The sequence below is a fragment of the Budorcas taxicolor genome, chromosome 1 (assembly GCF_023091745.1).
Source record: "Budorcas taxicolor isolate Tak-1 chromosome 1, Takin1.1, whole genome shotgun sequence".
NCBI classification, from domain to species: Eukaryota; Metazoa; Chordata; class Mammalia; order Artiodactyla; family Bovidae; genus Budorcas; species Budorcas taxicolor.
The window spans coordinates 135,536,196-135,552,261 of NC_068910.1; the positions used below are offsets into that span (position 1 = coordinate 135,536,196).

General features: G+C 38.5%; 1 protein-coding gene across 1 annotated transcript; it reads right to left on the bottom strand.

Annotated features, from left to right (window-relative positions):
- Positions 1 to 217: 217 nt before the first annotated feature.
- RNF168 (ring finger protein 168) lies at positions 218 to 15,293 on the bottom strand. The gene is made up of 6 exons (XM_052648240.1): positions 14,989 to 15,293; positions 11,159 to 11,235; positions 8,296 to 8,475; positions 5,657 to 5,778; positions 3,849 to 3,930; positions 218 to 1,177 (listed from the first exon to the last, which is right to left on the bottom strand). Exons 1-6 carry the CDS (start codon positions 15,287 to 15,289, stop codon positions 218 to 220), a joined length of 1,722 nt encoding a protein of 573 aa, XP_052504200.1. The 5' UTR covers positions 15,290 to 15,293.
- Positions 15,294 to 16,066: the final 773 nt, after the last annotated feature.

The following is a 16,066-nucleotide window of genomic DNA, read 5'->3' on the forward strand; positions in this document are numbered from 1 at the left end:
CATCAGTTATTTGAAAAAGGGAGTGGGACTCTTGCTTACAACTGAGTCTGGCAGAAACACATTTGAATATTTCTCCTTTGCAATCACATGCTCCTTTAGTTAGAGACAATGAGTGTGTCCACAGAGCAGAGATAATGAAAAATTTATAAAGAACCTATGAGAGAAAGCTTTACAACTCAACCTTACTGGATTATAAAATACTCTTCTTACTCAAGCATTACTTTGTGAATCTCTGAAACATCTGAAAAATACTTTTCTGTGACTTACTAGGCTGTAGGGAATGAGCAGTTTTAGGTACATTACAATTATCTCTAGTAGAATTTGCTATTTTTCTTCCATTAACTGAACATTTCAACTGGATCTTAAAAGAAGGTTCCCGATGGTTTTCATTTTTTGAGTCAGTCTGAGGTTTTGGCTGCTCTAGCTCAGTTTGTCTTTTGGAGTTTCTGTCTCTGGAATTCTTTCTCTGTCCATTTAGTACTTTGTCTGGAGGGGAGGACACAGTCCGTAACTGATATCCATCTGGGGATCCTTTTTGCCGGTCTGGCCTTATTTGCTCTTGATCCACCTCTTCCTGAAGTTGTAATGCTAATAACCTGTCCTGCTTTTCTTGCTTATGTCTCTCATAAAGTAGATGTTCCAAATCTATCAGTTTTTGGGTCAAGCTGATTTCTGTTTCCTCTTGGTCTGAGGAGGCTTTGGGGAACGTTTTCTTTCTTTTTGCAGAAAAGCATGGCTCTCTGATTGCTTCAGACAAAGGTTCTAGGTTTCTTCTTTTGGAGGTACCTTTACTGATCGGTAGGTGGGACTCTTCATTTTCTGTCCCAACCGTGTTGTTTCTAAGGAACTGTGTCGTATCTGTTACAGTACACTCACTCTCTGTTTCACCACGTGCCTCAGTGGCAGCATCTCCAGAGTAGGGAACTCTGGCTTTAGGTTCCTCGAGACTTATGACACATAACCCTTTTTCACGACTGCTTGGTCCTGTTTCAACTTTTCCTTCAAGGCACCATTCTCCACCACTGGTACATAACTGAGGCATAGGTGACTCCACTGAAGATTTTGCACCTTGTTCCTGAACTGCAAGATATATTTGAGGAGAAAGTGTTGGCATATCTTCTTCAACATCTGTGTCTTGCCATGTAGGGCTCTTCACATCACTGTTGTCGTCAATTTTCTGTAGAAAACAGAAGAAGACTGAATGAACCAAGGGAAACTATCAAGTCATAACATATAAGTCTTATTACACTGACACCAAAACTGAGTTGTCACTATATACTATAATTACCTGATTATTACTACTAAGATATATTAGTTTTTAATAGTATTTTTATTCTGTGTGCCAACTTAAGGTATTTCTTCATTTTCACTCCCATGAAACCCACAAGCCAGTTTTATATATGGCCAGCAGCTGGCACCATGACTTGACCTTTCATCTTTTAAACTTCCTCCAACCCAGGGACTTTTAATACCTTTTTGTGTCACAAACCCTCTTCCTTTTGGCATTTCTGTGAAGCTGACAGACCTCTTCTGAGAATAATATTTTAAAACATAAAAATAAATACATAGGGATAAATTTCTATTGCAACATAATTATTAAAATCTTATGATATAATAATGCATATCATTAATACATTAAATAATAAGATCTAGTAACAAGTCTAATAATTTGTAACACTGAAGGAGGGATGAATATAAATGATTCAAGAGATCTACAACAAATGTAATATGTTATTGGTGACAAAGACACAGGTACTGTTGACAGTATTATGGTTTGCTGCTTATATTCATGACTATGTTGCTAAGTCATTTCAGTCGTGTCCAACTCTGTGCGACCCCACAGACGGCAGCCCACCAGGCTCCCCTGTCCCTGGGATTCTCCAGGCAAGAATACTGGAGTGGGTTGCCATTTCCTTCTCCAGTGCATGAAAGTGAAAAGTGAAAGTGAAGTTGCTCAGTCGTGTCCGACTCAGCGATCCCATGGACCGCAGACTACCAGGGTTCTCCGTCCATGGGATCTTCCAAGCAAGAGTACTGGAGTGGGCTGCCATTGCCTTCTCCGATTCATGACTATAGGAAACACTAAAATGAGAGGTCAGGTGGAAGATAAATCTTTTCTTCTATCCAGGTTCATATTTACTCTATGGATTCTACCCACAGACCTTAGGTTAAGAACCCTTGCTTTAGCCAGTATAATTCTTCTCACTTACAGGTCTTGGGTAAATTAAGATCTAGGATTAGTTTTGACCATGGGAAAGCCTTAAGAAAGGCTTCAATGAGAATTTGCTTCAAGACAAAAGTTATTTATTGTTTAAGATCTTAACTCTGTTCTTTTACCTACTTTGCTTTGCATTTATTGTTCCTCATAACATGTCTTGTGAACCAATGTAGTCTGGGTTGGACAAATTCTAAGCTGCCTACCATGTTTTGCTGTGAGTATTAATATCAGGATACAGAGAAAAAAAATCCCAGCCTTCAATGCCTCCTTCCATCATCGTTAGCCCCAGCATAAGCCAGACTATCTGGACTTGAATTTCCCTCTATTACCTCTACTTAAGAGACTCTTTATGGCTCAGCTGGTAAAGAATCTGCCTGAAATGTGGGAGGCTTGGGTTAGATCCCTGGGTTGGGAAGATTCTCTGGAGAAGGGAATGGCTGCCCACTCCAGTATTCTGGCCTGGAGAATTCCATGGATTTGTACAGTGTATGGGGTCACAAGGAGTTGGACATGGCTGAGTGACTCTTACTTTCACAGGACTCTGAGCAATTCTCTAGCCTCTGCATGCCTCGGTTTTCTCAAATATAATTGGACACAAGGATACCTTACAGAATTGGTGGTTGTGATGAAGATTAAAGAAAATACATACATTTTTGGGCACCTAAATGTCCATTAAGTGTTAGGTACTATAAAACCACTGACCTGAATTGAAAAAAATTTATGAACCTATTAATAAAACTTTGGTTAACAAAACTTTTATGTAGGCATTGATCTTGGTGTCAGCTCATTTTTTCTAGTGCTATTTTCCTGGAAATATGATAGAGGTGGAATGTCACTTGTGTCACTAGGCCTCATAGCTTATGATAAAAATGACCCTTAGTGTTGAACTGCATTTGTACTAGGAGACCTAGGAGGGGTCTTTAACCCCCTACAGGAAGCCAAGGTTCAGGGCTTTGGTAAACGACTTAGAACTCTTTGACTGGCTGTGTTCCTTACCAGGACCTCTGGAAGCTACACCCATGAGTCGTTACAGTAAATAATTGACTCTTATGGGGCATGGGACTTCTAAATCTTCATGGTGACCGCACTCCTCTGCATGGTCTCACTTCCAGGCCATCACTTAGGAGCTCTGCAGTGAGGATTCTTGCTGAACAGATATGCCTGATGCTGCCCTACTAGCACGCTTTATTTCCCATTCTGTTATCTTTTAAGTGAAGCTGGTACCAGGGGTAGCCTATTTAGTTTTGTGAGTCTGATGATCTAGGTTAGGGATCTACACATTTTGCCCATGGACAAAATCCAACCTGGTGTCTGTTCTTGTAAACAGTTTTACTGGAACAAAAACAAGCTCATTTGTTTACATTTTATTCTGGATGCTTCCACGTGAAAACAAATCACTGAATAGTTGTGACTGAGACCACCTGGGCTACAAAGCCTAAAATATTTACTATCTGGCTTTTTAGAGAAAAAAATCTGCTGACTCCTAGCTTAGGTGAGACTAAGATGATTAAGAAGGTGTATTCCATTTACTACAGTGACTTTTTTTTAAAAAAGTAGGAAACTGTAAGTATTAATGATCTATAGCATTAATAAACTTGCCAAGCCAAGAATATCTTTAGCATCCACAAACCTTAGACATGGAGTTTTTTCTGTCTTCCTGTACAACTTCAGACTGTGATGCTGACCCAAGTTGAGATTTAGGTGACAAATACCTTTAGAAAAAAGAGTTCGAAGTTAATTACACTTCAATAAAATATATATATATATATATTAAAAAGTTGGCCAAATTTGAATGCTTTGAAACACAAGGGGCATGTATCCAATGAAATAAAGCCAGATTAGCTATTTATGCTTAAAGTTGTCTCACTTGCTACTTGGCTGATTTCTCAGAAAAAGTGCTATTTTATCTCCCTGTCTCAGGTATTCTGGTCTAGCTCTGGAACAAAACTTAAAAGTCCGAGTATTGATATTTTAGTGAAAAACAGGAGAAAAGGAAGCAAAAGTCAAATTTAAATTATTCCTTAATTCTCAAAAGAATCTAAATAGGTAGGTCCTGGCATCAAAACAACCTAAGACTGTACAGTCTTTCCAAAAGTAACGGAAATGACACTTTAAATTAGGAGAAAGAATATGTTAGTTTCTTTTTATGTCAGAAATTCTACATGTTTTATCTCTGAAAAATGGTCCATGATCATATTCTTTACCATTTTGGTATAGAAATTTTATTACATACAAATTTATATCAACTATCTGCTTAGAGACATGAGATTTATCAGTATGTTAGCATAAGAGCATGTCTCTATCTAAGCATCAGTTTATTCTTGTATTTGTGATACATTTTTGTTTATATATTTCAAAGTATATATTTAGATTCATGAAGATTTATGACAATTATATCCTTTATGTATGTGCATGCTAAGTTGCTTCTCAAACTGATGTCCAACTCTTTGCGACCCTATGGACTATAGCCTGTCAGGCTCCTGTGTCCAAAGGATTCTCCAGGCAAGAATACTCAAGTGGGTTGCCATTTCCTTCTCCAGGGGATCTTCCTGACCCAAGGATCAAGCCTGTCCCTTTTTATGTCTCCTGCATTGGCTGGCGGGTTCTTCTACCAACAGCACCACCTGGGAAGCCCCCTATATCCTTTATGCTGAATAATATTATATCAATTTGAAATATCCCTGCTTTTCTCTTTTAATGGCTTTTCTCTTGATTTCTACTTTACATAATATCAGCATTAACAATATTGAGGCTACATGTCTGCTTTTTCTCTTAATAGCAACCACCTCTTTTAACATTGCCCTCTCCCTATAAATCTTCATCTCCCTGTCTCAAATTTCCACTATCTCAAATCCTAAATTTCTATGAATTTTGGAAGGGGGTAAATCAGTTGCACATATTTATCTAGTTGAACCAAAAGCCCTTACATGTTTTTGAAGTCTAGATTGTAGTTGATAAACTTCTTCGACTATGAATTACTATGGGAAAACTTATCAACTTGTCTTGCTGCTAAGAGGGGCACAGTGGGGCAACTAAATTCACTCTACTGTTGACTACCTGACTCATGTTTTTTGTACAGTAGGGAAGAAATGTAATATATAAACTGGGAAAAACAGAGTGGGGTAAGATCTAGATGCCAAACTGTAAACTCTTTCAATGAAGATGACCTTATATTGGACTACTTTTTTTTTCATTTGAATCCAAACCAAGAGAAGAAGGAATCCAACAGATTGATTTTAAGAAAATGGTACCAACATGGAAATCCTGAGCAGTCAAGATAAAAAAAAGTTTCACATTTCTCTTCATGTTAGCCAGGAATGTAAGCTATGTGAGCATCTCTCTTATTTTCATTTTATATTAATGTCAGACAATCTAGAGGGTTTTCATGCAGAGCTGATGGACCAAAGTTTGATACAGCAGTGTTCTATATTCACTTACTTCTGAATATCTCCAGTGTTTGTTTGTTTGTTCTTACTTTTCTTTTGTGATTTGGTTGTGACTGGATCAGATTTTCTAGAATTCAAAGGCGAAGCCAAAACACTTTCCTCACAGAAATTGTTCTTCGATGACAGAAAAAGCATAAAACAATTTTAAAATAAAATAAGCTATTAATTAACTCAGAATCCACAATAGAATTTTTCAGGAATTATGCTCATTATGCTTAAATTCTATATATCCTGTGAAATAATACTGGCCATGCAAAAATTAGTATAAACAAGATTAATAAATTTATCTAAGTTGGTCTAAATTGCATTATTACCCCACGTTAGATAAACAAAAAGCATGATGATACTAATCTCATTAACTGATCATTTTTTAATTTTTCTAATGAATAATTTCATATATTTATAACTACTTTAACCTATAGGGGAAAATTGAAAAAGCTGGGGCTATACCTGGAATAAAAGTTATTTTATGAAAAATAATTTAATTTGGGAATTTAAGGGCATACCAATAAATAAGCATGAATATTTACTTCCTATCTCATGACAGACCCATAAGTTTCCTACTATGTCATTTGAAAAATTAACATACTTGGTGGTGGTTGACATTTGGCCTTGCACCAACAAACTTTTATTCCAAAATATCAATAGATTTGCTCTTATAATCCCATGTGAAAACAAGAATTAGAACAATAATTCTTGAAAGACAAAGTTGACCCCAGGGTTTCCTCTTTGATATATTTTCTTTCCTGTCCCATTTGTTATTCTATTGGTCTTTTTTGTGGCCTTGCTGCTCAGCTAGCAGGATCTTAGTTCCCCAATCAAGGATTGAATCCAGGGCTATGGCAGTGAAAGTGCTGAGTTATAACCATTGAACTGCCAGGGAAGTTCCATGGTCTATGTCTTTTACTTAATTTCTCAACTGTGTAAAGTTCTGAAGCTATTCCACTTAAATTTTAAAAGGAAATATAATTTTAAAAAGGGTGTACATTCTAAAACTCAGTTATATTATGAATGGCAAGCCTCTCAAAAAATGGGGGAAAAAAATCAATTCTGGATATACTTCACTTTGGTAAGTATATTTTAAGATATCTGTTGTTTGAAAGCAGAAGAATTGTTTTTAGAGGCTCTCAAACCTGCACACACACCCCCAGAGGGGAGTGGTATTCCCTAAATCCCATCCCCAGAGATTTTGTATTTTAAAAGAACTTAAAGTGATTCTGCTAGGTCCTTTCAAATCACTGGGTCTCACTGTATCCTTTGGTCTTACAGTGTTCTATCATCCTTCCCTTAATTCACTGTCCCCTAGGCAGTAATTTTTAACCATGGCGAGATAACAAAATCCAGGTTTAATATGTTATGTAAGAATTTAGGGACTTCCCTTGTGGTCCAGTGTTTAAGACTCCGTGCTTCCATGCAGGGGGCATGGGTTCAATCCCTGATTGGGTAACTAAGATCCTACAAGCCGCGCAGCACGGACAAAAAAGAATTTAATGTGCTTCACTTTCAAAAAGTGATTGGCATCCATACAATGGAATATTTTACCACTATTTCGAAAGAATTATAGACTATATGTAGCAATATGAAAAATCTCTTATGAAATATCAAGTGAAAAAGGTCAGGAAACAGTTTCTTATGAAACTAAATGTCTTCCTGACCCTTGATGTTAGACCAAGTCAAGTGATTTGCTTTATTAAATGGCATGTAAACTGTCATAATGCTTAAACAGAAGCGTTAGGAACCACTGCATGGTTGGCTTTTATTCTCTTTCCTCTTCCATAAGAATGGCATGGCCTAAAGAGGACTCCCTCTTCACATGGAACACCACCAAATCAGCTGACATGAATCATGAACAAGTCATGAATGTGGGTGGTTGAAAGCCTCTGAGATATGGGGATCATTTGTTACCTCTGCAATGCTGACTGATGCCATTTCCCATTTACATGTAAAATCATAAAGAAGTTTGTGAACATAAAATACTAAATAAACCCACATTCAAAAGAAAAAAAAAGTCAGAAAAAAAAAAAAACAGTGTGATTCACATATCATTTTTAGGTGAAAAAAAAAGTTATAAGAAAGAAACCATTAATAGTGCTAACCTTTGGGGAAAGAGCCTGATGTAATGGAATAAGAATAGGAGTGGAGAAGTGGGAGGGGGAAATGGAGTTTTTATTTTCCAGTAAACAGCTTCCTACATAACTGAATTTACTTATGAAAAATAAAAGTTTTTTATAGAATACTTGGGGGACTTCCTCAACAGTCCAGTGGTTAAGACTTTGCTTTCCAATGAGGGGATATGGGTTCAATTCCTGGTCGGGGAGCTAAGATTCCACATGCCTCATGGCAAAAAAACAAAACATGAGAATAAGAGAAGCAATATTGTAACAAATTCAATACTTTAAAAATGATCTACATTAAAATTCTTAACAAACAAAAAAATCCCCAAACAAACCAGAAAACCACATACTTGGATTAGAGCAAATAGGTAACAACATGCCAAGAAAGTTTTGTTTTAGGTAGAGCAAATATGTCAGAAATAGTTTCAGTTATGGTGAATGCTTCCCCTTTAGACTGTTCAAAATCAAACAAAGCAGTAATAATGGAGATACTTCAAAGTTCTTTCTTGAAACTTACAATATCAAGGCTTAGTCTTCTTGCCAGTTCTTCATCACTTTTCAGTTGTTCCTCCATTTCTCTGTGCCTTTGTTCTGCCTGTCTCTTTTCCTCCTCTTCCTCCTCTGCCAGTAATCTCTGAATGTATTCTTCACTGGCTTTGTTTTCTTCTTCCTCACAGGCTCGCCGCTCTGCCTCTACCTTAAAGATAGTTAATAAAGAACAATCCTTCTCTGAACTTTTGAGTACACTTGCAATATTTCTTAATAAGAATAGTAAAAAAAAAAGAAACAACAACAAATTGGCAAGAAATAAAATCCCTCAAATTAAGGTCAAATCTAGAGAAGCAATTTTCTGTAAAGTTCAGGAAGTCTCCTTTAGGAAGCCTCCCCAGTCGGTCCAATGAAGTCTTGATCAAAGCCTCATCCCTCCTTATTTCAGTCCTTATCACAGTTTCTATTACACTATAATACAGTTTTGGAAGTCTTCCTAGGGGATATTTTTCCCTAGGTAATAGAAGGTCACGTTCTGACTAACTTTGGCATAGGTTTCTGAACTAAACACTAGCAAGGGAATGGAATGATGAAAACTGAATTAAACTAATCAGGGTCTCGCCCTGAAGTTGGGATGAATCTCCAAACACGGTGGGCAAGGGTGCAGTAGTTGCTGAAAAAACAAGTGGTCATTATATGATCTACAGATGAGGAAAGACAGAAAAACTTTAATAGATCAGTAAGTAATCTAATTTTCTTAGCTCAGTAAGTCACAGAGTGGAGGCTCAAACTCAGCTTTCTGGACCTAAGACCATGCTTGTGGGCATTTAAACTATACTTCCTGAAAGAAATAATGTCAAGAATTACTTTAGAAATCCAAAAGACCTGACTTGAAAATAAGTAAGTCCTTGATTCAATTCAAGTGAAGGATATAGGAGGAAAGATTTGTTAAGTTTTCTTGCTCTTAAAGGAAAGCCATTGGAAGAGACTGCTGTTTCTTCCTCTGCGTATCATTGTATATGCAGCTGAGGTTCAGAAATGTGCAGCTGTCTTGCTATTAGCCTGAGGATAAAGCCAGGCAACAGAAGTCAGCAAAGAATCGGAACCAGAGCTGTGGATGAAACCAGCCCTGAAGTCCCTACTAATCTCTGGAATTCCAATAAATTAGTTTTTTTCATCTATACCCAAAATCATCCTGATAAAACCTGTTCTCACTACATTGTTGTGAACATTATTTCTTAAACCCTTACTTAAAGATATTGTTTAGACAATATGCTGACAATTAAATACTATGATTGTTTATTAGCTCTTGTAGAGCTCACATGGTCTAATACAGTAGCCACTAGCTACATGTGGCCATTGAAATGTGACTAGTCCAAATTGAGATGTAGTGTAAGTACAAAATACACAGTTGAAGACTATAAGAATAATCAACACTTTCTATGCTGACTACATAATAAAATATTTTAGGTACAATATATATAAAAATTAATTTCATGCTTTTAAAAAAATTAAAATGTGGCTAATAGGAAGCTCTCAACTGTGTATGAACCCACATCATGCTTCTATTGGACAACATTGCTCTAGACTAATCAGGATAGAAGAGTACTAAGGCTCTCCTAGTACTAGTGAAATCCAAAGACCCCTCTTTTCCTAATCAGGTACTCGACGAAGAAAGTAGACTGAGCACCAAAGAATTGATGCTTTTGAATTGTGGTGCTGATGAGACTCTTGAGAGTCTCTTGGACAACAAGGAGATCAAACCAGTCGATCCTAAAGGAAATCAATCCTGAATATTCATTGGAAGGGGTAATGCTGAAGCTGAGACTCCAATACTTTGGCTACCTGATGCAAAGAGCCGACTCACTGGAAAAGACCCTGTTGCTGTGAAAGATTGAAGGCTGGAGAAGGGGATGACAGAGGACGATGGCTGGATGGCATCATTGACTCAATGGACATAAGTTTGAGCAAGCTCCAGACACTGGTGAAGGACAGGGAAGCCTGGTGTGCTGCAGTCCATGATGTCAGAGTCGGACATGACTGAAAGACTGAAAAACAACTTCACAATTAGCCCTTTATGCTTTCCTCATCTAAAGGCATTGTTTGTGCCTCTAAAATTCATATACTGAAGCCCTAACTCCTCAATGTGACATTTAGAGGTGGGGCCTTCAGGAGGTAATAGGATCATGAGGGTGGAGTCCTCATGAAAGGGACTAGTAGCCTTAGAAGAAGAGACAGGAGAGATGATCCATCTCTCCCTCCCTCTCTTCACCATGTAAGAACACAGTGAGAAGGCAGCTGTTGAGAAGCCAGAAAACAGACCCTTGCCCAACACCAGATCCAGAACTGTGAGAAATCAATGTTTGTTGCTTCATTCACCCAGTCTATGGTGGTTTTGAGCCTAAATGGACTTAAGACACCATAATCTACCACCGTTTTCCCATCCTTTATGCTTAAAGCTTCAGGGAAGTTTAAAAAATCTCCTTCACACTTAAATGCTTATATATAGATCACTATCACATAAGAAGAGCACCAAACACATATAAATAAACTAAAGCTAATTTTAACTATTTTGAACACATGTAAAAACTGGAGCTTTGGGATGTCCCTAGAGGTCCAGAGATTAAGACTTTGCCTTCCAAAGCAGAGGGTGAGGGTTTGAGCCCCTGGTCAGGAAGCTAAGATCCCACATGACTTGCAGCCAAAAAGCAAAACAAAACAGAAACAAAACTGTAATGGTCCACATTAAAATAAAACAACTGAAGCCTTTATAAACTATATTAAAATCATTAACATTTCAGTATATATTATTATTTATTTATATAGGCACATAAAACTGTATGCAAAAACATAGCAGAAAATTTTTCCAAAAAAGAACATTTACGACCTACCTTGCTTATCTCCTCTTCATATTCTCTTCTTAATTCCCCAGGCTTACTTAATAAGCGGACTGGCTGATAGTCATCAACTGTTTCAGATCAAGAGAGAAAATTACATTATAGGCAATTACAGAATTCTATAGCTAGCTTTGAGCTTCCATTAAACCCATATTAATATAAAATGCAAAATTAAAATAAGTGTACAATTATTAACAGCTATAGGAATATGGAATTCCATTTTTAAAAAGGCCAGAGGTTTTCTGGTTCAAAATGGCACACAAATATGTATACTAAGCTCTTTCTCTAGAAGCCATTAAAATAACAGTAAAGGAATTTTAAAAAAACAATCCCACAATAATAGCAAACAGATAGTTCTCCAAAAAAGACATATACAAATGGCAAGCAAGCACATGAAAAGATGCTCACAATCACTAGTCATTAGGGAAATATAAATCAAAACCAATGAGACAGCATCTCCCCACTACTCCATCAAACAAAGAAAACAAAACCAGAAAGTAGCAAATGCTAACAAAGATACAAAAAGGAACTCTTGCCCTTGCTGGCAGGAGTATTTAAGATTGTACAGCTGTTATGGAAGAGTATAGCAGTTCCTCAAAAAATTAATACATAGAATTACCACATGATCCAGCAATTTCTTTTCGGGTACATGCTCAAAAGAGTTGAAAGCAGGGACACTGACACTTGTACACCAATGTTAATTCACAATAGCCAAAAGGGGGAAGCCCAAGATGGAAGTAATGACCCACTGACAGATGAAAGGATAAACAAACACAGTAAACACATACAATAAAATATTAGCCATGAAAAGAAATGAAATTCATTCACATGCTACAACATAAAGTCTGACTTTATGTTAAGTGAAAGAAGGTGGTGATCATTTTGTACTATGTAGAATTACTGACTCACTGTTGTGAAATAGTGAACCTAATATAACATCGTAAGGTAATTATACTTGGATTATTTTTTTTTAATGAAGTCGCCAAATTGCCCATACTGGGAAGAAGAGAGAGAGGAGAAAAAGAGAAAGGGAGGGCAGGAGGGAAGGGACAAAAAAAGCTACAAATAGCTACTATGATTCTACTTATATAAGGTACATAAAGTAGTTAAATCATAGAGACAAGAAGTAACAGTGGTGATGCCAAGGGCTGGATGGAGAGGAACTGAGGAATTATTGTTCAATGGGTACAGAGTTTCAGTTTTTGAAGATGAAAAAGTTCTGGAAAGGGATGATGGTGATGCTTGCACACCTATGTGAATGTACTCAATGCCTTGAACTAAACGTCTAAAAATGGTTAAAATGGTAAATTTTGTAATGTATACTTTACCACATTTTAAAAAACACACTAAGATACCAGTTAACACCTCCTAGGATGGCTATAAAAAATGAAAAAATTTTTTTAAAAAGCAGAAAAGAACTAGTGTTGGTTAGGATGTGCAGAAATTGAAACCATTACACATTGTGAAGGGAATTTAAAATGATGCAGATCTGTGAAAAAGGCTGGCAGATCCTCAAAAGGCTAAACATAGAATTACCATATGATCCAGCAATTCCACTCCTATATACACAAAAAATGAAAACATATTCAAACAAATACTTGTGCATGAGTATTCATATCAGCACCCATTCAAACAGCCAAAAGGTGAAAACTACCCAAATGTTCATCGATGAATGAATGAAAAAAAATATATATAAAAATTATTCAGCCCTAAAAAGGAATAAAGTACTAATAAACAATAGAACCTTGTATGAACCTTGGAAACATTATGCTAAGTGAAAGAAGCCAGACATAACATCACATATTTTATGAATACACTTATATTGCTGTTGTTGAGTCGCTAAGTTGTGTCTAATTTTGGGGGGGACCCCATGGACTGTAGCCCATGAGGCTCCTCTGTCTATGGGATTTCCCAGGCAAGAACACTGGAGTGGGTTGCCATTTCTTTCTCCAGGGGATCTTTCTGATCCAGGGACTGAACCCGCATCTCCTGCATTGGCAGGTGGTTTTTTTAACTTTAAATTTATTTATTTTAATTGGAGGCTAATTACTTTATAATATTGTATTGGTTTTGCCATACATCAACATGAATCCGCCACGGGTGTACACATGTTCCCCATCCTGAATCCCCCTCCCATCTCCCTCCCCATATCATCCCTCTGGGTCATCCCAGTGCACCAGCCCCAAGCATCCTGTATCCAGCAGGTGGATTCTTTACTGCCCAGGCACCTGGGAAGCCCTTCCCAATGAATACCTATTGCTTATTCTGAAGTTCTTTTGTTCTCAGATCCATCAAACAGCCCAGATGCTTCCTTCTTGCTTATACCACGGAGATCTGATTTTGGTGATTTGTCCTGGTATCTTTTGGGGTTTATGGGAACATTTTATGAGCTAATTCTGTGGTAAATGATGTCTATGATGTTTAATTCTGCTAAACAGATGGTGTGTGTGTTTTACTGGGGCTTCATAGAAATTAAAAAAACAAGCAAATTCACAGAGAACTCTAGAAAGGGGGTGGGGAAGAGTGGGAGTCATAGCTTAATGGTTAGAGTCTGTCTGCTGCTAAGTGATGAAAAAGTTTTGGAAACGTAGTGGTGATGGTTGCAAAACACTGTGAATGTAATTAACACTACTGCGTCCACTTAAAAATGATAAAAATGGCAAACTAAGAAAAGCTATGACCAACTTGGATAGCATATTAAAAAGCATAGACATTACTTTGCCGATAAAGGTCTGTAGAGTCAAAGCTATGGTTTTTCAGTAGTCAGGTATGGATGTGAAAGTTGGACTATAAAGAAAGCTGAGCGCCAAAGAATTGATGCTTTTGAACTGTAGTGTTGGAGAAGGCTCTTGAGAGTTCCTTGGACTGCAAGGAGATCGAACCTGTACATCCTAACGGAAATCAGTCCTGGATATTCACTGGAAGGACTGATGCTGAAGCTGAAACTCCAATACTTTGGCCACCTGATGGGAAGAACTGACTAACTGAAAAAGACCCTGATGCTGGGCAAGATTGAGGACAGGAGGAGAAGGGGACGACAGAGGATGAGATGGTTGGATGGCATCACCGGCTCAACGGACATGAATTTGAGCAAGCTTCGGGAGTTGGTAATGGGACAGGGAAGCCTGGTGTGCTGCAGGCCCTGGAGTCACAAAGAGTTAGACATGACTGAGGGACTGAACTGAACTGAACTGACAATAAGTAAAAAGAATTTCAAAAAAAGGTAAGTATTAAGCATTGCATTCAAAGCCTAAACAAGAAACATCGCATGACTTATTAAGCACATAAAGTGTTCAGTTTGGGGCATAAAGAAGAGTCCACACTGTGGAGGACCTTTGAATAAAAACGGCTGAACTAGATAGCCACAGAAAGCTGTTTTAGGCTCCCTGCAAGCTTAAGAATTAAATGAATGGCAATATATAGGCAAGCAAGTTAGAGAAAATAATTGAAAGTGAAAAAGACATTAACACAAGAATCCTTACTTCTGCTGTTGCTATACTGCGATTGTGGCTCCTCTGCGACTATTTATATAACTTTTCACACGACTGAAGACTCTATCGGGCAATTCTTTTGTTTTGGGTTTTTCTTTTTATTTTTAATCGAACAAACACCAAGTGAACACAGGCTGGGCACTATAACAATGAACAAAATCTTGCCATTGACCTTAATCAACATTTTGAGGCCAAAAAAACCCAAATACCTCTGAAAATTTTAGACAAATACTAACTGGCTCTCTGTTTTATCCTTTAAAAAATGGATTAGTGGCCGTTGGCTTTCAAAATGACCTTGGTTTTTAGACAACAAACGCGCTGGGTTTTACTCACCAATTTCCTTTGATTCTTGCCCAGAGGCTCTTAGCTTGCATTCCTTTGGATAGTGTTTTTGAATTGTCTCCCACAGTTCCATATTAACAAGAGAATTTGTTCGGGTACGGTACCGAGCCCACGAAGAGACCCGGCGGCGACAGAAGGGACAGCACAAACTTGCCTTTTCGACAGTCGATTCGAAACATGGTTTACAGAGCGTGTGGTTACAAGGCAGTGTCACAGGCTCAAAGAGGATTTCCACACAGATTTGGCATTGACATTCTAACAAGGAAGGGATGGAGTCTTTGGGTACAGCCATTTTAATATGCTAATAAGGCATATTCAACATCAATACCTGAAAGAGAAAGAATCTTGTTTCCGGTCCGAATAAGAAAAAAGCAAAGTAACAGTTTTGCGTTTTAAATATTATGCCCAGTAGTCTGCCATAATTCAGAGACTGAAAGCATCAAATGTCTAGAAGTAAAAATGGTGTTCTACAGGTCAGGTAAACAGTACGACCCTGGAAGGCGGTGTATTTGTCCACGTTTAAGATAAACATCCGGAAAGAAAACAAATGAATCTTGGCTGCTCCCAGGCATTACCAATGATTGCAGCAGGGCGGAAAGTGGGCTCCAGCTCACGCGCCAAGTTCCCCTCCTCCCGCTTACCAGGTGAGAACGCTCCCTTAGCTCCTGGCAGCCAAGACGGAGGCCGCCGAGGCGCACAGCCCTCGGGCCATCGCTCGAGGAAGACTGCAGCTCCCCCCGGACACGGGCTTCGTTGGAGCAGGACTTCCGTTTCACCGCTGCTGTGGGTCCGCGTTCGCGCCTTACTCGGATTCTGAGCCCACCCCTTGTCCTCTCTAAAGTCAGCCAGAAAGCCTAATCTTAGCGGCGGCGCCTTAGAATCCCGCAAGGGCTAGTGGCGTCACGACTGCCCGCCAAAACAGCCCCTCCCACCATACAAAACCGACAGCTAACATTCCGCAGACGGGACTTCCGGGCCTGCGCGCGCACTGCCTGCCCTGCCCCCCCCCCCCCGCCCCGCCCCCGGCCGGGAGAGAGCCCGCCCCTCCCCTCGCGAGGCGTGTGTGCTT

Bases quoted from the DNA above. Each gene is read 5' to 3' on its own strand.
- RNF168 (XM_052648240.1), bottom strand. From the start codon at position 15,289: ATGGCTGTACCCAAAGACTCCATCCCTTCCTTGTTAGAATGTCAATGC. The intron at 5,779-8,295 runs GTAAGTTTCAAG...CTGTCATCGAAG, and splicing joins GAAGACTAAGCCTTGATATT to AACAATTTCTGTGAGGAAAG. The intron at 3,931-5,656 runs GTAAGTGAATAT...TTTTTTCTAAAG, and splicing joins AACACTGGAGATATTCAGAA to GTATTTGTCACCTAAATCTC.